At 41.0% G+C, this 23,988-nt stretch overlaps 1 protein-coding gene across 1 annotated transcript in view; it reads left to right on the top strand.

Annotated features, from left to right (window-relative positions):
- Window positions 1–23,988, top strand: part of LOC136858529 (neural cell adhesion molecule 2) — a 491,718-nt gene that overhangs the window by 192,824 nt on the left and 274,906 nt on the right. The window contains exons 6-7 of the mRNA XM_068225657.1: window positions 6,008–6,152; window positions 12,932–13,062. Of these exons, the coding sequence (XP_068081758.1) occupies window positions 6,008–6,152; window positions 12,932–13,062 (276 nt within the window). The remainder of the gene's footprint in view (window positions 1–6,007; window positions 6,153–12,931; window positions 13,063–23,988) is intronic.

The raw sequence follows: 23,988 nt of genomic DNA, 5'->3' as shown, positions 1-23,988 counted from the left end.
TGTTGAGCCAACGAGGCAAACGTTCTACGGAGAGAGTAAAAGTGAATATGAGAAAGATATAAACATTCTGTTTCGAGTATTAATGATATCATACAAAATATTGTATTTCAGTTTTAAATTAGTATGGCTTGCTTAAAATGTTCTGAGCTCCGTAAATTCCGTGAATCAGGATGCTACCATATTTAAACATATTCCCAGTGAGGATCTCGGTGGGGTGTGTAGTCTCAGCCACCTGAGCACAAGGAGGACGGTGACTCAGAATATGTCCAAAATGTCCATTCCCATTCCATAGCCACTGTATATACTTGATATGTACTGATATATACCTCGACTCTCAGGACCACTGACTAGGCCACTTAGTGGTTGCCGATGATTCACGAACTAGAATGTGACTGCAGTAGATCACACCACGAACAAACCATAAATGCGCTGTAAGGATCAGTTTTGCAATATGCGCCAGCTAATAGAATAATGCTACAAGAGGAACAGACAGTATTTCGTAGGTGTACGGAAGTCCGCCTCTGTAGTGTAGTGGTTAGTGTGACTAACTGTCATCCCCGGAGGCCCGGGTTCGATTCCCGGCTCTGCAACGAAATTTGAAATGTGGTATGATGACTGAAATGAGGTCCACTCAGCCTACGGAGGTCAACTGAGTAGAGGGGAGTTCGATTCCCTCCTTAGCCATCCTCGAAGTGGTTTTTCGTGGGTTCCCACTTCTTCTTCAGGGATGGTACCTAACTACGCCACGGCCGTTTACTTCCCTCTCCCTTGTCTACCCCTTCCAATCTTCCTATCCCCCCACAAGGCCCCTGTTCAGCATAGCAGATGAGGCCGCCTGGGCGAGATACTGGTCCTCCTTTCCAGTTGTATACCCGACCCAAAGTCTCGCGCTCCAGGTCACTGCCCTTGGGGTTGTACAGATGGGATCTCTCGCTGAGTCCGTGGAAAAAACAACCCGAGAGTAAACGGCTTAAGAAAGAAAGTTGTAGAGAAGGCATATGACAGAGTAGCATGGCATGCTGACGACTTGGTTTTAATGGCTGATTGTGCCGAAAGCCTGCATTCTAATATCTTGGAACTTGGAAATAAGTGCAATGAGTGTGATATAAAGATTATAATTCCCAAGACTAACGTGATGTTAGAAGATAAGAAACCTAATGGAATTGAATGTCATGTTCTGAACGCAAAGCTGGAATAGGTAGATAATTATTGTAATAGGTGAGGGTCCAACCGTGTTTATCACAGTTATTGCTTGGCTGGAGGTAGAGGCTACTTTAAAATTGTGAAGACTGTCAAATCCTGTTCTATTTGTCATGCTTCTCGAAACATGGTGAAGTTTTAAAATCCGTAGAATTTTTTCATGGAGAATACAAGTGTAGCCAAGGTATAAAAGTGAGACGAAAAAGCCGAATGTGAGAACGAAAAAATGCAGTAGAATCTATATATTAAAAAATTGATGAAAACTAAAGTCAGTCAGTCCGGCCATTCTATCCGGTCGATTTCCTTCATTTTTTAACTGAAAGGTATTCATGCACAGATTTGTCATCAGACACTATAAATCACTTTACTTTCGCCTTCCTCAAATTATTTGATTTTTCAATTTTTTGTCTCTTTGAAGCTACCATATCATTGGCTCTAATTGAGGTGCGGAGTTCGTTTTGACTTAAAAACACTCAGTGGATCAAGATCTTTCATTTCAGCTCTTAACTATTCAGATTGGTTGATTCTGAGGAAAGTTATGAGTGCACATTCAATTTGACGCCCCATTTCTTCAACATTTTTTTCTCATTGAACCAATCATATCCTTCGTTCTAATTGAGGTACGCAGTTCGTTTTGATCTAGAAACACTCAGTGGATCAAGTGCTTTCTTTTGAGGTAATAACTACTTAAATTGGTAGATTCTGAGAAAAGTTATGAGTACATTTGTCTCCATGACGAAGATCTTTGAAGGACTTTTCAACAATTCAGCGCGTAGTGTTGTTCCAAGGAACGTTTAATTCAATTTCTTTGTGTGATGCATTTTCAAGTGTTTTGTTGACATAATATTACATTCTATTACAGCAGCAGATCATGTGCTTTATTTCATTAAGTCGGAACTTTGCAAATACAACCGTGAGGAGGGTAACGAACAACACCATACTTTGCACATTGCGGGAGGAGCCAGCGGGAAACTCGTAGTAAAAGTTAATATGAAGAATCGCAAAATATTACTCACTTCCCCTTACAATTGGATTCGTCCAAGACTGAAGCTATGAACATTTTAAACATATATTTCTATTGCAATTGTATTTTACCTCAAGTTTTTTATGTATCACTGTTTTTGTATCTGTCTTTCATCTTTGTGTTATTTTACCTGATGATGACGTCTAGGCTAGATCGAAACATTATCTATGTAAATTTTAAGACAGAAAATGTATCAAATGGCAAACTTGTACTGAACAGGTGGACTGTATGCAATCAAATTATTTTAGAATGTTAGATTTACAGTCAATACGGCACCGAAATGAAGTTCATTAGTTGTAATAGAACAGGCATGTCAAGGTCACGAGCTGGCTGACGGCTTTGCGTGCCCGAAAAACAACTGTTACGAGCGCTAGCGCAGGACTATCAGATAGCGCACGCCTGGAGGGGTGTACAGTACACGTTCATAACTACGGTATTCCGTGCAAGACATGTGTGTATATATAAAGGGACACACATAATTAAATGTATTGAACACGGCGTTTGCATCGAATGGGCGAAACACCATGCTTTACAATCACCGTGTACCAGGAAAATCAAGAATTACTTTAAAGGTTGCCATAAAGTATGAAGACCCCCTGTGAGTGGGGGACGCATATGAAGAATACACCCACGATATCCTCTGCCTGTCGTAAGAGGCGACTAAAAGGGGCCCCAGGGGCTCACAACTTGGGAGCGTGGATTGGTGACCATGGGGCCCTTAGCTGAGTCCTGATATTGCTTCCACTTACTAGTGCCAGGCTCCTCACTTTCATCTATCATGTCCGACTTCGCTTGGTTAACTCTTGTTCTTTTCTGAACCCGACGGTATTAGAGCATTCGAGGTCTACGGAGTCTTTCGTTTTCACGCCCTTCGTGGCCTTTGCCTTTCTTCGTCCGTTACTTCATTTTTCGAAGTGACGGATCCCTTCTTTTTTTCTTCTTTTTTCTCTCTGTCTACCCCCTGTTGTGACTGTCGTGAGAGGCGACTAAAAGAGACGACCGACTAGTTTTGATTAGAACCATCACGCCGGGAACACCATGGGTCGCCTCTACTTGCGAGTATATTAGGCACACAATAGGTTTGTGATTAGTAGCAGCAGAGAGTGGTTCACTGTGGGTTTCCACTACTCGTAATTAGTAGCATTGTGAGAAACACCACGGGTCTGGGCATTGCCTGTGATTAGTACCACTATATGAGCGACACCATGGGTCTGCATTGCCTCTGATTAATAGTATCCACTATAGGAGGAACTCCACGGGAATACCGGCGCCCGTGATTAGTACACCTAGGTGAGGAACACCATCGGTTTGCGTTGCCTATGAGTGGCGCCATTATGTGAGAAACACCATAGGTCTGCGTTACCTGTACGACGTACAATACTTGTGATTAGTACCATTATGTGTGGAACACCGTGAGTCTACGCTACTTCCGATTAGTACCACAACATGATAAATACCATGGTTCTACTTTACAAGTGACAAGGACCATTATGAGGGGCCGTTGACCTGGAATTTGGACCCCTTTAGACAACAAGCATCCTCGATTCAGAATTGTGCTTTAAGTGGTCCCTTGGTCAGTAATACTATTTTTTATGATAGTTTTTGGGTCGGATCCACTGATTGTTTTAAATTCATATCCATTCATTAATTCTTCATGACATTTTTTTATTTTGGTCAGTGGATGATTTTGAACTTTTAGTTTGTCATTTCATTTCGTACCATTGGGGGCCGATGACCAAGACGTTAGGCCCCTTTAAACAACAAGCATCATCATCATAAAGTATGAAGTGCATTAGGAAGCAGAATAATGCCGAATTCTATGCCGCTTCTATATCATTTCTGTGCCAAACGTCATGTTTTTTATAAACTTAAACAAAGGAAAATGGGCTTCAGTAAAAGTAGCACCTCCCCAAGCAACCGTATTGCCGGGCTGAGTGGCTCAGACGGTTAAGGCGCTGGCCTTCTAACCCCAACTTGGCAGGTTCAATCCTGGCTCAGTCCGGTGGTATTTGAAGGTGCTCAAATACGACAGCCTCGTGTCGGTAGATTTACTGGCACACAAAAGAACTCCTACGGGACTAAATTCCGGCACCTCGGCGTCTCCGAAGACCGTAAAAGTAGTTAGGTGGACGTAAAGCAAATAACATTATTATTATCATTAGTAACCGTATTGATACAAAAGTACACAAATACGAACACACACTTACAAATTAGTGTGCCAGTCCTTATACCACAGCCAACGCAGATGAATGTTTCAACCATTACTTACACACCAAAACACGTAACTGGAGCCTATCATCGGTAGGCGTGCACAGCCCTGACTCAGAAACGTGGGGAAGTACAAGCCAACTAAGGGGAAGAGACTTGCGCCCTCGTGCACAGGTATTTCTAGCATGGGCACTGTGCTTACGGCGGGCAAAGTTTGACACCCGTGGTTTAGAATACCTTTCATGCCAGCGAGTAAGAACACAAGTCATTTTATATCGGGTCCTCATAGTACAAGTCATTGATTTAATTTGCTACAGTCATCAGAAGGAAACAATTATTAGAAAGTGCAAATACAATTTTTTGTGGTATGTTAATGTACATTTGCTTTTTATACTTTCTACAATTAATCCTGGCTGTGTTTTTCAAATTTCAAACTTATGTCTTGAAATTCATCTACTTTCGGCTTGTACTCTTACTCCCTGGCATTCAAGGTATGTGGACTTAGCTCTGTTTTACAACTACATTCCCTTCCTAACTCAACCCTTTATAGAGTGGTATATTCATTATTTCATGTTTCTGTACTGGTTGGCGATATGGTGTATTTTATTTGTACGAAGAGGTGTGTATTGAGACAAACAAGAAGGTACAGCATCCCTGAGCCTCAGACTCAGCTAGAATCCTCGATACAGCCGGTAATTAAATCTGAGACCCTCTGACCGAATACCCCAATCCTGACAAGGAACATGACAAAATTTTCACTCCTACACTTTCATTACATGCTTTATTCAGACACCGTAACGTTCAAAGTTGCCTAGTTAGATTTACTAGGTACAACGACTTCTGTTCGAAATCTATTTGGGCTAGTAATTTGAAACTTTCTGAGAATATTATTTACACCTCCAGCTACAATAATAGGACAAATTATTTGCAGAAACCAAGACATGTTCGCATAATTTAGAATCATTTAAATCATGTGCTAGTATATCACAAATTTACATCTATTTAACTCATTTATCTTGTTTTCTTTTAAAACCTTAGTTTACTATTCGTAAACTACCTGAATACAACCAAACCCAAACCCCATGGAGGAAGAGATCCGAAGGGTCATGGCCTACTAAGGCAGAATACTATCCGCCTTTAACCTAAATACAATACTTGTATGTATTTTCCAATAAACAATCCTTCACTGTCATTACACGAATCTGAGAATGACTGCTTGATTGGACGCAACATGTCATTCCGTGATAATAATGTATTTTATCTCAGTTTTTGTGGGTTAGCTCACTGCTTATATCACAACTTTTGTTTCACCGACTGAAAAATATTTTAATTATGTGCAACCGAAATCAAAACTGTGTCGAGGTTTATCTTCTTGATCCTCCGACGGAATTAAAGAGCTATATTGTCTTCTTCTATTGAAATACCACGTTTCAAAGTTAAGACGGTAGATGGTAAGAGAAAATAATATGCAATATTTTGTAAGTATAGTAGAATGCATTTATCTGCTTCTGTGCACCTATAACTGAGCTGCCAGGGAAACTGAATCTCACCATTAACTAGCTTGGTTGTTGACAGGAGGAGACTCGAGAGAACGTCACAGTGAGCGACCTGAGTTTCGTGCCCACCACAGAGGACGACGGGAAATCCATCACCTGTCGCGCTGAGAACCCCAACATCACTGGTGCCTTCCTCGAGTCCAGCTGGAAGATCGATGTCGTTTGTAAGTGCATTCCTTTTCCTAATTTCAAACGATTAAAATTGTTATATCGACACAACTATAAAACTATGCGCACACAAATATTCGGCTAGAATAGAAACTACTTTAGATCCAACTTCGGATATTTTTCTACCTGAGCACGAGATCTATATCGACGGCCTAGAATGAATACCTCGTATCTCACAAAGTTCTTCCTATCCAATTTTTCCCTTAAGACTCGCCACGCCTCCCAGCCACACATGGATATGCAGTCCATCAGAACAATGTACGTTGTGTTTTTTTTCCTATGCCGGTGTGTGAAGGAAAATGAACCTTACCTTACCGTACTATAGGAAAGCATGTTTGTCTGACATATTCACTAACTCCTAGAGTATAAGTTCTATAAGGTTCATTTTCCTTTACTAGTAAGCGTAGGAAAATAAACCCAACGAACATTGTTCTTATGGACTGCATACCCAGATGTGGCTGGAAGGCGTGACCAGTCTTAAGTGAAATAATAGATAGGAAGAACTTCGTGAGATACGAGGTATTCATTCTAGGCCATCGATATTCTGTTTGAGGATAAATTTTTTAACTGATACATCAATTAGTCAATCATCAATGATCGGCATTTAGGACTGTCGTCCAGGTGACAGATTCCCAGTCGATTGTTCGACAAGCATGTTTTTATGAATTCAAAGAACTTGTAAATTTGTCGAACATAAATCCCAATTCCTAATTCCTCTCCCTATAAAATGAATATTTTACCCAGTTTGTCTTCTTGAATTCCAACTTCATTCCTGCCATGAAAATCTCTATTCAAGCTTATTCGCCTACTAATGGCATTCCACGGCATCTCTCCACTGACAGGTCGGAATATACTGCTCATTCGAGTAGCTCGTCTCCTTGCTCCCAGGTCTTCCCAGGCCAAAGGTTGCGACATTCCCATAACACTGCTTTTATGTCTAAAATCACCCAGAACATATCGTGCTGCTTTGTTTTGGATCTTGTCCAGTTCGCGTATCAAATAATTATGGAGTGTATCTCATACACTGGAACCATATTCTTAACTGGGATTTTACCAGAGACCTACACGCCCTCTCCTTTACATCTTTACTACAATACCCTCACAGCAATATGAAGAGATCTGTAATCTTTATTTACAACCACGTTAATGTAATTATCTCAATGAAAATATTCTCGTATATTAACATCTAGATACTTCCACCCCATCAAAATAGTAACTTTCTTTTTTTTTGCTAGTTGCTTTACGTCGCACCGACACAGATAGGTCTTATGGCGACGATGGGATAGGAAAGGCCTAGTAGTTGGAAGGAAGCGGCCGTGGCCTCAATTAAGGTACAGCCCCAGCATTTGCCTGGTGTGAAAATGGGAAACCACGGAAAACCATTTTCAGGGCTGCCGATAGTGGGATTCGAACCTTTATCTCCCGGATGCAAGCTCACAGCTGCGCGCCTCTACGCGCAAGGCCAACTCGACCGGTAAAATAGTAACTAATACTGAAAGGAATTGTTCTCATGGTGAAGCTTACAACCTGACTTTTCATCCCGTTCACCATCATACCATTGTCTTCTATCCATTTCACGACATTTTCGAGGACGTTTGCAGTCGCTAACAATCCCGTAACTTGTTTACTATTTTATATAATTAAAAATCATCTGCAAAATGCCTTATCAGTGACTGAATTCTTTACTCAAATCATTTATGTACATAAGAAAACAAACAGGTACAGTAATAGTACCTTACGGAAACCCCTCTTAATCGTTATAGTGTCAGATCGTGTTTCACCCACTCTAAATCTCTAAGTACTATTCTTTCTCCACCGCACTGAATTTATTCGACTGGTTGTGGTGATTAGTGCGTTAAGAGGAAGTGCAACTTGCACACATTCTCTCTTAGCATTAAGCAAAGGTAAAAGTGGAAGAGGTCCTCGTACTGTTTGAAGAATGGAGATATCGTCAACAGAATGGGTAGGTCCAAGAGGCCGTGAAAATGGAGAAATTCCTACGACTTAATATCGTCGGTGCCGGAAGATATTTCACCATTGGAGATGGGACATAAAAGATGAAAGCGAGGAGCCTATTTCAAGCGAATATGAGCAATGACAGACCCCCCTAGGGGATCGGTGGTAATGGTCGACTCTTCTTTCAACAATACTGTACCGTCGATTTTAAACGATTCTAAACCTGCATAATTATTACAGTAGAAATTATATATTGGATCTTCTCTGTTATTTGATCACGTCTTTAGATGTTCCTAACTACATAGCACGTATGCATAGTGCGATGGAGATCGGACTATTTCAGCACTGCATGTCCTTTTTTCATAACAGATGTCTCCGCTGTCGTCTGGAAGTTTGGGAGGTGCCAGTGTTAGTTGAAAGGTATGAGTGCAACACAATGTATGTACGAAGATTGGTCTGTGTGGAGTGTGGTGTTTACAAGTCATGATCGATCCCGTGGACCGAGGTAGGCAAAGAAGCATCAAAAATGATACAGAGGTACTTTATCGGAGCTAGGAGTTGAGCAGAAGATGATTTGGTATCAGTAAAATCGTTTTCAGGAGATTGGAGGCATTTCCAGGCCCCCTGGCACGGTTTTTCAAAGGAAAACCGGAAAGTTTCGTTCTGCGCCTCCCCAAGCTCTTCGAAAACGCCAAGCGACAGCACGAAAACTACAGGTGGATCTACAACAGGCTTCTGGAGTACGAGTAAATTACTTTACAGTCAGAAACAGGTTTCGAGAGGCCAGTTTGAGATCCCGCCGACCTGCACTGAAATAACAACATCGTGGCAGGATACTGCACTTAGCTAGAGATTATCTGCACTGGCGGCTAAGACGCTGGTATCCTGTGCAGTTCTTGGATGAATCCCATTTCGCGTTATATCGTTCAGATGGTCGTCTGTGAGTCTTCAGAATACCTTGGGAGCGATTTCATCTGACAACTGTACAATCTACCATTGCTTATAGAGGCAAATCTGTTATGGCGTGGACAGGAATGAGTTTTGACTTGAAAATCGATCCCCTGATCAATTCACCCGGGGTAGATAACATTCCAGCAGAACTTCTGAAACACTTGGGTGACGATATGAAACGTTACCTTTTTCAGCTGGTGTCACATTGCTATGAGAATGGCGTAGTTCCACCTGACTTTAGTAAAACCAGAAATGTTGCAATACCAAAAAAGAGGAATGCCACGGACTGTTCAGATTATCGAACTGTCACTCTCCTGTCTCATGCTTCAAAAATACTGCTCAACATCATCAAGAATAGAATTAAAGGGAAGTTAGAACACTATATCGATAATGACCAGTTTGGATTTCGAACAGGGAGGGGTACTAGGCAAGCAATTCTAGCATTTCGTTTAATTCTGGAGAGAAGAATTGAGAAGAATAGGAAAGTATACGTGACCTTTATCGACTTAGAGAAAGCTTTTGATCGAGTAGACTGGGAACAACTTTTCCTTACTGTGAAAAAAGCAGGAATTGATTGGAAGGATAGACGCCTCATACTAAATTTATACAGAATGCAGAACACTGATTTAGAAGTCAGTGGGACAAAGAAAAATGTCAAAATAAGAAGAGGAGTTAGGCAAGGATGTCCACTGTCTCCTTATCTCTTTAATATGTTCATCGAAGAAGCCATCGCAGTCATGAAGGAGAAAACAACGGGGATCAAAATTAATGGCAAACAAGTACACTCTATAAGATTTGCTGATGATATTGCCATACTAGCAGAAACAGGTAAAAGTATGCAGAGAATGATCAACATATTAGCAGAAACTTTAGGCAAATGGACCCTCAAAATGAATACAAGGAAAACGAAAACCATGACAATATGTATAGACAAGAAAACACCTGTAACACACTTAAAAATTGGCCCTGATAAAATAGAACAAGTGAAACAGTTTTGCTACCTAGGAACTCTGATCACGAGTGATAATTGGAGTATATCAGAAGTCACGAAGAGGAGAGGATAGCCATGGCAAAGAGAGCATTCCAAGATAAAAAGCATCTGCTGGCCAACAAACATATAGATATTCAAACTCGGAAGGCCTTTGCAAAAACCTTTGTATGGAGCGTGCTTCTGTATGGTCGCGAAAGCTGGACATTAGGAATGCAAGAAAAGAAAACTAGAGGCAGTTGAAATGTGGATCTGGAGAAGAATGCAGAGGATAAGTTGGACGGAAATGAAGAGCAATACCGAAGTCCTCAGAGAGATAAGAGAAGAACGGAGTCTGATAACCGAAATTGAAAAACGGAAAATAAAATTTATTGGTCACATTCTGCGGCATGAGGACTTCCTTTGTAATATCATTGAAGGAAAAATTGCTGGAAAAAGAGGAAGAGGACGACCCAGAGTGTCTTACTTCAAGAACCTGCTTCTGAGGATGAAGTGCAAGACCTACGCTGAGTTGAAAAGACTGGCTCAGACAACTGTGGCTGCAGCGACAAGGCTTAGCCTTTAGAATACGATGATGATGATGATCAATTCTTAACTACTTGACGGTACGTTGATAACATGCTAGTGTCGGAGTATTCAAGTATGATAATGCTAGAGTGCATGAGGCTAACATCTTTCGGAGATTCCTGCGACAGTAGCGCGACGAACGAATGCAGTGGCCATCCGGGAATTCCAACTTAAATCCGATCGAACAAGTCTGGGACCAACTGGAGCCGTGTCACGAGTTCTGTAATTGTTTTGTCCTGTAATTGGCATCTCCCTCATCAAGAGGTGTGCCTGTCAAGTAGTCTCACACAAAGTATACGCGACAGGATGCTGAAAAGCTCACGGACATCACGTACACACTGGCGGGCTGTTTCACTTTAAACGCTATTGTCAAATTAGTTATAACTTTACCGCCACACGCGGATGATAGTCCTTTATGACAAAACCATACTTTTTCGTCCGACTTGTTTTCTTGCTGCTTATAAAAACCTATAACCTTTGTGCATTCAGTTTACTTTTCCCTTTTACGAAGTAATGAAATCCATGTTGTGCACTGCTCGATGACACCTAGCAGAACGATAGGGTAATAATTCCTGTTAACAATACATGAGATATCCCATCTAAAAGTGGGTGGACAAAGGCGGGTTGAAGGGCAGCGCACCTCAGCCCTCCTGCGCTCATCGGAGGCATCTGCTGTACGGAGCCGTACATTTTGATACTATTTTCTACTAATGTTAGCCCTGAGATTGGAGACTTGTGAGTTTTGAGACGTAACCACTGGAGAAATGCATCCTAGCGAGAAATCCACCACCCCAAACACTGAAAACCCTTGAAGACACATTCTAACCATTTGTAAGAGCGAGGACATCTGCCTCAACTGAACGAGCAGCACCTTGCCAAAAGAGCGAAAAAAAGAGTTGTAAAGCTGTTCTCCATTCGAGGATTGGCACGAATGCCAAAGAACACCTTTCTAGTTCTTAATTGTTCCAATGAACTTGGGTTTTCTCATTGTGTTTCTGTTTTCATTTCAATCGTATGCGTATCGTGAAGTTAGGCACATATAAAAGTGAGACCACATTTCTTATTTTTTAACCAGTGTATATTAATAAAGCATGTGTTACACAGAAATGAGAGATTACTGCTTCTAATTAACTCGTGCTCGATTTTTTTTTTGCAAGCGCTTTACGTCGCACCGACACAGATAGGTCTTATGGCGACGATGGGATAGGAAAGGCCTAGGAGTTGGATGAAAGCGGCCGTAGCCTTAATTAAGGTACAGCCCCAGCATTTGCCTGGAGTGAAAATGGAAAACCACGGAAAACCATTTTCAGGGCTGCCGATAGTGGGATTCGAACCTACTATCTCCCGGATGCAAGCTCACAGCCGCGCACCTCTACGCGCACGGCCAACTCGCCCGGTCGTGCTCGATTCATAGGGCTGAACTATTCTTTTGAAGTTCAGATCACTCAGGCAGGACTCACCTTTTATGAATCACATGCCATGAAAAAATTAAAATTTATGTAGATGAATTTATTACACACCTGATAAACACAAAAACATGACCAATGAGTATGTTTATGCTATCGTACGGAATGATTAGATTAAAAAAATCTAGTTAACGTTTTACATTTAAGTAACATTTGTCGTGAACATTGTAATGACCCGATATGTTCAAAATAAATAAATAAATAAATAAATAAATAAATAAATAAATAAATAAATAAATAAATAAATAAATAAATAAATAAATAAATAAATAAATAAATAAATAAATAAATAAATAACTTAATATAGCCTCCGTGGCTCAGGCGGCAGCGCGCCGACGTCTCACCCCTGGGTTCCGTGGTTCTAATCCCGGTCATTCCATGTGAGATTTGTGCTGGACAAAGCGGAGGCGGGACAGGTTTTCCTCCGGGTACTCCGGTTTTCCCTGTCATATTTCATTCCAGCAACACTCTCCAATATTATTTCATTTCATTGCACCAGAGGACTGCGACATGCTTCGTCAGCCGACACAATTCCTATCCACACCGCTAGATGGGGACTTCATTCATTTCATTCCTGACCTGGTCGAATGACTGGAAACAGGCTGTGGATGTTCATTTTGAATAAATAAATAAATAAATAAATAAATAAATAAATAAATAAATGTTCTAAACGCTCATCCTTCATCTTCACTGAGAAAAATATAAACTGTATTTTCAAAATCAAAGCGGCTACTGTGACATAGATCGCTCAAATTCAGACGTATCTACTAGTACTTTGTTGATGTTATCGTTATAAGATTGTATTTTATTCTTGAGTTTGTAATGTGTGTTTAATGTGTATTCACAGTTCCTCCCATCGTGTCGCTACTCCTGGGTATCACCCTCAATCCTGATGACATCAAGGAAGGGGACGACGTCTACTTCGAGTGCCACGTGAAAGCAAACCCTCCCTGGAGAAAGCTTAGCTGGCTACATAACGTAAGTTGAAACTGTCCAATGTCTGATTAGTCTGTACTTTGCATTATCTCTATTAGTATATTCCACTTCCATTCTACCAAGAAAATATTCATAGCAAGCTATATATTTACACAATGTATGTTCTCTATTTACAACAATATTCAGATGAAAAATGAAATGGCGTATGGCTTTTACTGCCGAGAGTGTCCGAAGATATGTTCGGCTCGCCAGGTGCAGGTCTTTTGATTAGACTCCCGTAGGCGACCTGCGCGTCGTGATGAGGATGAATGATCATGAAGATTACATATACACCCAGCCCTCGTGCCAGCGAAGTTAACCAATTACGGTTAAAATTCCCGACCCTGCCGAGGATCGAACCCGGGACCCCTGTGACCAAAGGCCAGCACGCTAACCGTTTAGCCATAGAGCCGCACAATAATATTCAGACGATGCTGGGTTACTGTGTATTTAGCACTATTTGCATTAGTAAATTCTGTTTTATTCTAAAACAATATTCAATACAGGCTATGTATTTCTCCATTGTAAACCCTCTATGTACCACATGAGAACATAGGTAGACGCATATAGACAATGGGGATTAACAGTCAATGTAGATAAAATAGAATATCCTGTTGTTGAAAGTGGGCAAGGTGAGGATTTGAATTTTGAATTTAGCCGGGTGAGAAATGTGGATGTGTTCAAGTACTTAGCTTCACTAATGGACAAGACCGGTCGATATGTTGATACATCCCACAGGATAAGTCAGAGAAGGGTAGCTATTTTATCTTTAACTAGGATATTTTGGAGTCAGCACACATCCCGGCGAACAAGGATAGTGGTGCTGCGTGTTGTGGTTGAAAGCATTCTGATACGGCTCGGATTGTTAGACATTCAACGAGAGACAAAGAGGTAAGAGTGAGTCTGTAAAAATCTACATGTGTGTGTGTTACGGCGAAGTATGAGGGCTATCCGCTTGGATCGGCTAAGAAATGAATGTGTATGAACAGAGATGGATGCAGAAGAATCGGTTACGGATGGGGTTGATGCGAGCATTGAGATGGTATTGACATGTCCGACGGATGGAGGAATAGCGATGGTCACAGTTTTCGCTCAACTGGTCTCCACTAGCGAAAAGACCAGGGACAACGGGCGGGGAACAATAACTATGGTAAAGTCACGGGCAGGAATGTGATGTGTGGCATCTGAGAACAGGTAAATTCTGATAAGTGGAAACCCCCTGGAAATGTAAAAGTAAGTATTCCCTCTATTTACAATAATTTTCAGATCACGTGAATACGTTTCACATCGATATATCTACATTGAAAGTTCAATCTAGCAGAGTATGATATCACAGCAGTCATAATAGAACAGTAAACCATGAGTAATCTATTGTTAGAGTGGTCAGCCGACACTCATCTGTCTGACTGTGATTCATCCCTCTTAACTAATTGTCCATAAGTCACTGTTATTATTATTATTATTATTATTATTATTATTATTATTATTATTATTATTATTATTATTATTATTATTATTATTATTATTATTATTATTATTATTATTATTATTATTTCTGTCTTAAATCTTATTCACTTTTTATTTTTAAATCGATTCCTTTCTTTTTGGCAGCATTTAAGATAATTAGATTAATAATCATCAGCAACCAAGTTAACAAATATTATTGTTTATTACTTGATGTTAACCACTTTATATTATGTTTATGTAGTTTATGGTATGGTATGGTATGGTATGGTATGGTATGGTTTGTTCTTCAGATATGTGTAAAGAAGTGGAATCAAATATAAAGCTTTTTGCAGATGATGTTATTCTGTACAGAGTAATAAATAAGTTACAACATTGTGAGCAAATGCAAAATGACCTCAATAATGTTGTGAGATGGACAGTAGGCAATGGTATGATGATAAACGGGCTTAAAAGTCAGGTTGTGAGTTTCACAAATATGAAAAGTCCTCTCAGTTTTAATTAATTTGTTGATGGGGTGAAAGTTCCTTTTGGGGATCATTGTAAGTACTTAGGTGTTAATATAAGGAAAGATATTCATTGGGGTAATCACATAAATGGGATTGTAAATAAAGGGTACAGATCTCTACACATGGTTATGAGGGTGTTTAGGGATCGTAGTAAGGTTGTAAAGGAGAGGGCATATACGGTAAGTCTCTTGTAATACCCGAACTAGAGTATTGTTCCAGTGTATGGGTCTCTCACCAGGATTACTTTATTCAAGAACTGGAAAAAATCCCAAGAAAAGCAGCTCGATTTGTTCTGGGTCATTTCCGACAAAAGAGTAGTGTTACAAAAATGTTGCAAAGTTTGTTGTGAGAAGACTTTGTAGAAAGGAGACGAGCTGCTCGACTAAGTGGTATGTTCCGAGCTGTCATTGGAGAGAAGGCGTAGAATGACATCAGTAGACGAATAAGTTTGAGTGGTGTCTTTAGAAGTAGGAAAGATCACAATATGAAGATAAAGGTGGAATTCAAGAGGACGAATTGGGGCAAATAATCGTTTATAGGAAGGGGAGTTAGGGATTGGAATAAATTACCAAGGGAGATGTTTAATAAATTTCCAATTTCTTTGCAATCATTTAAGAAAAGGCTAGGAAAACAACAGATAGGGAATCTGCCACCTAGGTGACTGCCCTAAATGCAGATCGGTAGTGACTGAAATAAATTGATTGACATTTCAGATTTCAAACAAGTTTAATTTTCTCCGTTTCAATCTTCCTATAATAATTGTTCTGTGTTTTCCTTTCGATGTAGATCATAGGCCTCATTGTCAAACTGTAATCAAAAAATGCAGTTCAGTTCAATTCAATTCAACTTTACGTTAGTCACGAGCTATTGCACGGCGCATCTACGTGCGCATTTTCACCCATTTCAGCATTAAAATACAGCATTAAATGAATCGATATTTTAACGGGCTTCCTTATTATTTGGTCTATTTTCTGTTTTTTCTCATTTCCTAAACTTTAAACATAGGACTGCCGATTAATTTCGAATAGGCACTTTTAATGCCTCATGTTGAGAGGGCACTGAGAATCAAAGATAGCATTTTGTTTTAATTGGGCGTATCTCATTGACTTTGTCTTTGGTGAGGCAAAACAAAAACCAATAACGAAAGAGTTAACATCTCAATCATTACCGTTTCTCATTAATTTACTCCCATGGAAGAAAAGGTTACATCGAGTATCATCAACCAAACTTCTTTCTTCGTGTGGCTTAGTTCGAGGACACAACTATCACAATAATCACCATGGTACGCAACCGGAAATGTTCCCATTATAAAAGCAAAAATACAAGACCTGATGAAAGTCCAAACCTTCATTCCTTACGGGCACAAGGACTTCTGCGCAAAAAGCATTTTTAGGCCAACCGAACATAAAATGAAATGAAATAGCGTACGGCATTCAGTGCTGGGAGTGTCCGAGGGCACGTTCGGCTCGCCAGGTGCAGGTCTTTTGATTTAACTCACGTAGGCGACCTGCGCGTCGCGATGATAATGCAATGATGATGAAGAAGACACATACACCCAGCCCCCGTACGAGCAAAATTAACCAATGATGATCAAAATTCCAGGCCCTGCCGAGATTCGAACCCGGGACTTCTGTGATGAAAGGCCAGCACGCTAACCATCTAGCCATGGACCCGGAGACCGAACATTAAAATGACACAGAATAAGAACAATGAAAATACAGCAGTTTGGTTACGAAATACTGACGTTAATTATATTATTTTTCTTGTCTAATTTGTTTTATAGAGTAAGAAGTAACATTGACAACAAAATATTAGTTTGTGTTTACTGAATATAAATCTTTCCAAACATCTTTTCAGCAAGATTGTGACTGAAGAAAAGTACGTTTCTAAGTACTAAAATACGAGACTGAATAATAAGTAATGTATTACTTAGAATAATGATCATATGGAGTTCCGTAAAGTAAAAATAAATTATTTTATTTTATTCCAGTTAATTCTAACCCGATTTCTCAAATTAAAGGCTCTGTTTTAATGACCTAAGTCAATAAAGTTTATAATTAAATAAAAGTTAGGATGTTTGCTTGAAGGTTAAATGTGTTCGATGTAACATCATTTCATGACTTACCAATCAGATCAAAATGCGAAAATGCACACATTGTACTTAGTTTAGTCTTCGCACAGATTGTTATATTTTCCCAAAGTTTAGTCAATATGACATACGCCCATTTAAAATATTTCGTTTCAAATTTTAATCTGGATACGTACAGCGTCAACTTTTGGAATGCACACTAGCTCAGCTACAAGCATTCAAAACATTAAGCAGAACCGGAGTGTAACAGCTATGGCTTCCTTGTCAGCTAGAGGCCCTGTTTTTGCCACCTCATACTCTGAATTTGACAGCCGCTAGGGGTAACCCTTTTTAGATGACTCTTAGGGCGGGCATGGGATACCTGGATGTTTTCTACTGCTCTCACCCACAGGGGGAAACTAACAAATCTCAATTTTCAATGAGTTTGCAGTTCGGGAAAGACAACTCGTTTATGTAAACCCCACGTTTGTTCTGTGCTTACGATTTGGACATAATTAACTTCAAAACGTAGGTGGATCGTTTAATTATTTCGTCATAAGGAAACATAATGGAAGATTATACTGCATCATGGCCCGCATAGTGTTATCACAGTTGTACGCGGATGCGTGATAACGCTGTATTTCATTCAAATATAGTTCTCCAAGTTGCTGGTGAAATAAGTAAGGTAAGAAGACCTCATGTATGTGTGTTGATTCCTATTTGATGTTATCTCTCCCTTAACTAGAGCATATACACCACTGCTTCACTGCTTTCCACGATATCACTCATGAATGGAATTATCCTTATATCAGTTAATTCCCAGGCCAACTTGGCTGCATGACAGTGAAATCTGGGTAGACTGAGAGTGTCTTAAATTTAGAATTAACACCCGTTAAGGTAGTAAGAATTATTACCGGATCAAAGAGGTGAGAACAATGGAAGGAGGGTAGTCGGAATGAGAATAAAAAGGCTTTTAGGAGCGCACTCGAAAGATGAAGCTGTGCGTATAAATCGGCTTCGGTGCTGAGGTCGTGAGGCGAATGGAGTGGGCCACACACATCTCCATTACAATATCCTGCTACACCTTTCATCATTCAGACAGCACAAATCTCTTTATTTTGTGTATTCTTTACAGTTTTCCTTTGAATGTATCATGTTTCATAAATAAAATACACTGACTGACAGTGACAATGCAACACCAAGGAGGAGTGGTTCGGAAGGGATGAAAGTTGGGGAAAAAACAGAGACGGCACGGACGAATAATTGATGTTTATTTCAAACCGATATGCAGGTTACACAATGCGCACGGCATCGACTCAGTAGGATGTAGGACCACCGCGACCGGCGATGCACGCAGAAACACGTCGAGGTACAGAGTCAATAAGAGTGGGGATGGTGTCCTGAGAGATGGTTCTCCATTCTCTGTAAACCATTTGCCACAGTTGGTCGTCCGTACAAGGCTGGGGCAGAGTTTGCAAACGGCGTCCAATGAGATCCCACACGTGTTCGATTGGTGAGAGATCCGGAGAGTACGCTGGCCACGGAAGCATCTGCACACCTCATAGAGCCTGTTGGGAGATGCGAGCAGTGTGTGGGCGGGCATTATCCTGCTGAAACAGAGCATTGGGCAGCCCCTGAAGGTACGGGAGTGCCACCGGCCGCAGCACATGCTGCACGTAGCGGTGGGCATTTAACGTGCCTTGAATACGCACTAGAGGTGACGTGGAATCATACGCAATAGCGCCCCAAACCATGATGCCGCGTTGTCTACCGGTAGGGCGCTCCACAGTTACTGCCGGATTTGACCTTTCTCCACGCCGACGCCACACTCGTCTGCGGTGACTATCACTGACAGAACAGAAGCGTGACTCATCGGAGAACACGACGTTCCGCCATTCCCTAATCCAAGTCGCTCTAGCCCGGCACCATGCCAGGCGTGCACGTCTATGCTGTGGAGTCAATGGTAGTCTTCTGAGCGGACGCCGGGAGTGCAGGCCTCCTTCAACCAATCGACGGGAAATTGTTCTGGTCGATATTGGAACAGCCAGGGTGTCTTGCACATGCTGAAGAATGGCGGCTGACGTGGCGTGCGGGGCTGCCACCGCTTGGCGGCGGATGCGCCGATCCTCGCGTGCTGACGTCACTCGGTCTGCGCCTGGACCCCTCGCACGTGCCACATGTCCCTGCGCCAACCATCTTCGCCACAGGCGCTGCACCGTGGACACATCCCTATGGGTATCGGCTGCGATTTGACGAAGCGACCAACCTGCCCTTCTCAGCCCGATCACCATACCCCTCGTAAAGTCGTCTGTCTGCTGGAAATGCCTCCGTTGACGGCGGCCTGGCATTCTTAGCTATACACGTGTCCTGTGGCACACGACAACACGTTCTACAATGATTGTCGGCTGAGAAATCACGGTACGAAGTGGGCCATTCGCCAACGCCGTGTCCCATTTATCGTTCGCTACGTGCGCAGCACAGCGGCGCATTTCACATCATGAGCATACCTCAGTGACGTCAGTCTACCCTGCAATTGGCATAAAGTTCTGACCACTCCTTCTTGGTGTTGCATTTGCTCTGTCAGTCAGTGTACATTCCGCCTGCCGAGAATGATGTCTCCTTTAAAAACATAAATTGATATAGATTTGTATGTTAAATAAAATACATATTGCTATCCGTAAGATCATGTGTTCTATTTAAATACCGCTTTTACTAAATATTGTATAAGTTATTTTGTTATAAAATTGTTGATATTTTCGTTTTCGATGGTTATCACTAAAAACCGAATATATAAACTAAGAAATAATTTGAGTTTTAATGCATTAAATGTCATATTTGTAAAAGTGTTTTTTCCTTATTATGCAAACAATATATGTTCATATTTCTCTATTGTCTCTGTTAAGAGAAGTTGACAACACCATGTTTTATCCCCCAAAACAACCATTACAACAATCACCTGAGGAGACAACGTATAGCCATCGCTCAAACTTACGATTTTACACTTGATGTTCTCAACTGTTTAACTCAGTAAAGCTGATTTTCTTGGTTTCTTTTTTTTCAAAATTGGCTTTACATCGCACCAACAGAGATTGATCTTAAGGTACTGCCCGAACATTTGCCTGGTGTGAAAATAGGAAACCACAGAATAAGCTTGAGTTGAGCTTTTAAAAGAAGGAAAGATAATAACATGAAGATAAAGTTGGAATTCAAGAGGAGATATTGGGGCAGATATTCATTTATGGGACGAGGAGTTAGGGACTGGAATAGATTCTCAAGGGAAATGTTCGATGCATTTCCAAGTTCGTTGAAAATGTTTAATAAAAAGCTAGGTAAACAACTGATAGGCAATCTGACACCTGGGCGACCGCCCTAAATACAGATCATTGATTGAACCATCTTCAGGGTTGTCAACAGTAGGGGCCGAACCCACTATCTCCCGAATGCAAGCTCACATCTGTGCGCTGCTAATCTGACGGCCAACTCGCTCGGTTAAGTAAATCAGTAATCTATTTCGAAATTACCCCTTGTGGGAGAGGGCGGTAGAATACATCTGGGGTAGTCCCTGCCTGTCGAAAGTGGTGACAGGAAATTGAACCCCTAGGTGCTATAAAACTGGGGACGCGACTTGGAGATCACGGGCGCCTAGCTGAGTCTGACATTCCCGCCAATTACTTATGTTAGACTCCTTGTATTCATCCCTCCTATCCGACCTCTCTTCGTTAACTCGTATCTCCTTCTGACCTTGAAGGTATTAGGTTTCTTCCATTACAGGGGTTTCACTGAATATCTGTGGTGTATTATTATTATTATTATTATTATTATTATGTCCGCCTCCGTAGCGTAACGGTTGGCACTATTATTTGCCGTCCTCGGGGGCCCGGGTTCGATTTCCGATACTGCCAGAAATTTAAGAATGGCAGGAGGGCTGGCTGGTATGTGATTAAAATGGTACATACAGCTCACCGCCATCGGGGATGAGGACACAAGTTTAGCCCGCCACTATGGCTAAATAGTTAGCATGATGGCCTTAGATCACAGGGGTCCCGGGTTCGATTCCCGGCAGGGTCGGGAATTTTAACCTTAATTGGTTAATTCCCCTGGCATGGGGATTGGTTGTATATGCCTTCTTCATCGACATTTCATCCTCCATCACGACACGCAGGTCGCCTACGGGAGTCAAATCAAAAGACGTGCACCAGACCTCTCCGGAGGCCACACGCCATTATATTATTATTATTATTATTATTATTATTATTATACCACTACCTTTAAATAAACAGGTATGGAACTAGATTATAATAAATAATAGATTCAGAAGTTAGATGTAGAGACAAAATCTCCTTCTCAAGTTAACTGCTCGGTTCAGTTTACGAGCTACTCTGTCTCCCCTCTACTGCGGGAAATTGCAGAACAGAAGGCCTTCAAGAAAGCAGCAATGCACTTGGTCACAAGTGAATAAAATTACTCCAAAAGAAGAAGAAGAGGGAAGTAAATATTTTACAAGGTTGTAGTTTAGCTATGTCAAGTGTATATTTAGTTTATTCCCCTACAAGTGGACCGCGTTGCCGTGTAAATCTTAGGTGCTGGCAGAGTGCCGCCGAGGCTAAGCAATTTACTAGACGCGCTCCTCAAACAGCACAAGACAGATTAGATTTAATTATCCGAACTAGAGTTGGACCTGGGCCAACAGCTGGGGAACCCGCCCATCCTATACTGAACTGTCTTGGCCCTCTTCAACTTGTGTTTATATCCAATTATATATTAAAAGCTCCCTACTGATATGTGTGAATGTATTCTTCTAGCTTATATCACTTAAATAATTATTTGAATTTCAAGAGCGATGCAGGGATGTTTGTTGTTGGAAATAACAACTAGACAACAATCATACCTTAACTATAAGCAGGAAATGTACCATTAAGCTTAAAAAATCCTAAATAATTTTGTTTCTCTGAAATTAATAATGCTGTGTAGGATGTGTTTGCATTAGCTGTTGGCATAGGTGCCGATTGAAGAATAAAGGTGGGTTGAAATGGTAAAATCTACAAGAAAACTAGATTGAGTAATACATGAAGTAATTTGTCCTAACAACATAAAATTCAGTGCATAAATTTAGTACAAATAAATCTCTATAGTAGACCTTTGTATCTATTTTAATCAATTGGATGCATAAAAGTTAATGAATGTGCAATAAAACTTTAGAAAATCTCAATTAAAAGCAAAGAACGTGAGAACAAATCTTGAGCCTTCTTGGTTGCTGTCCAAATTTGTTCGTCAAAATTTAAATGAATTCATTATTCTCTTTCACTCTCTTGCTGTGGACACTGAGGTGCATAGTCCAGTTACTGTAGTGTCCCACTGTAGAGCGATTCCTTGCCTTGAAGCGCGGGTACTCTACTTGTTGTCACTGAGAAAATCGGGCCGCTTTTGGTGGCCCCGGCTGCAGCTGTGTAGAACGGTGTTGCTAGGAAAATTAAATCGGCACACTCAGGGGATTCATACTTCAAGACGTCATTCTGCGCGGCTGCCTCGGCCTTAAAAGCCCTTACTTCATGAAACCGTTCTATAAGCCCGTTTATTATTCCGAATTTTAAGAGAAAATATATTTTTTTAAATTGCAGACATTACTTGCAATTAATTGAAGTAAGAGAGGAGGCCCTTCAAGTGAGGAAGACTTGGAAGGAAGTTAAAGCATTGAATTAATTCATGTAAGTCAATCGAAGTAAAAGGGACTTATTTTAAACCATGAAATCCTTTAAACACTTCTTCTTGACTTTAAAATTAAACCAACAATTTGGATTCCCCACATTTAGATCCACCCAGACTAAGTACATAGGTTAATTTTTTAGTAATGACAACTATTAAAAGAAAAAAATGGAAGAGGTCCCATAATTCGAACAATTAGTACAACGGCAAAATAAAGAGAAGGGCGTGAAATTGGAAGTCAACCAAAGTCTGGCAAACCTAATACCGGGGTCGACGGAGATCATGGGAGGTCAGATAGCAAAAAATTGAAGCAATGTCAGACTCGGGTGGAGGGTCTGTGGACGCAACCCCCCCCCCCCCAAACCCGCCACATTCAGTCGCCTCTCACGACAGGCAAGTGATACATTTTACCGCCACCCCACCCCCACGAACAAGGCGATAAGATTGAGAGACTGGCATAAGTACGTGGAACCAGTGCCAGACTCAGCTAGGTCCCCGTACTCCCTAGTCCACGCATCAAGGGTGAGATACCTTGGAGATCCCTCTTTTAGTCGCCTCTTACAACAGGCTGGGTATATTGTGAATTTCCTTCACCTTTACCCACACAGGGGAACTAAATTCTTAAAACAGTATTTGAACAATCATCTTCTTCGACATTGAACCGCAAGTCGTGGTGGTGAAACGTTTATTCTTTAGAGCTTTCTTCGGTAGACTATAGACGTGACTTTTACAAGAGGACAGAGCTTGGCTGTAAGGTATCAGTCATATGATCTACATTTAAGGTTTTCTTCGGTAGACTAAGGACGTTACGTTTGCAAGAGGAGAGAGCTTGGCTGTAAGGTATCAGTCATATGATCTACATTTAAGGCTTTCTTCGGTAGACTAAGGACGTTACTTTTGCACGAGGAGAGAGCTTGGCTGTAAGGTATCAGACATATGATCTACGTTTAGGGCTTTCTTCAGTAGACTGTGGACGTTACTTTTGCAAGAGGAGAAAGCTTGGCTGTAAGGTATCAGTCATATGCTCTACATTTAAGGCTTTCTTCCGTAAACTAAGGACGTTACTTTTGCAAGAGGAGAGAGCTTGGCTGTAAGGTATCAGTCATATGATCTACGTTTAGGGCTTTCTTCAGTAGACTGTGGACGTTACTTTTGCAAGAGGAGAGAGCTTGGCTGTAAGGTATC

The sequence above is a fragment of the Anabrus simplex genome, chromosome 1 (assembly GCF_040414725.1).
Source record: "Anabrus simplex isolate iqAnaSimp1 chromosome 1, ASM4041472v1, whole genome shotgun sequence".
Taxonomy (NCBI): Eukaryota; Metazoa; Arthropoda; class Insecta; order Orthoptera; family Tettigoniidae; genus Anabrus; species Anabrus simplex.
The sequence above is the reverse complement of the archived record's forward strand: the minus strand, read 5'-3'. Positions and strand labels throughout refer to the sequence as shown.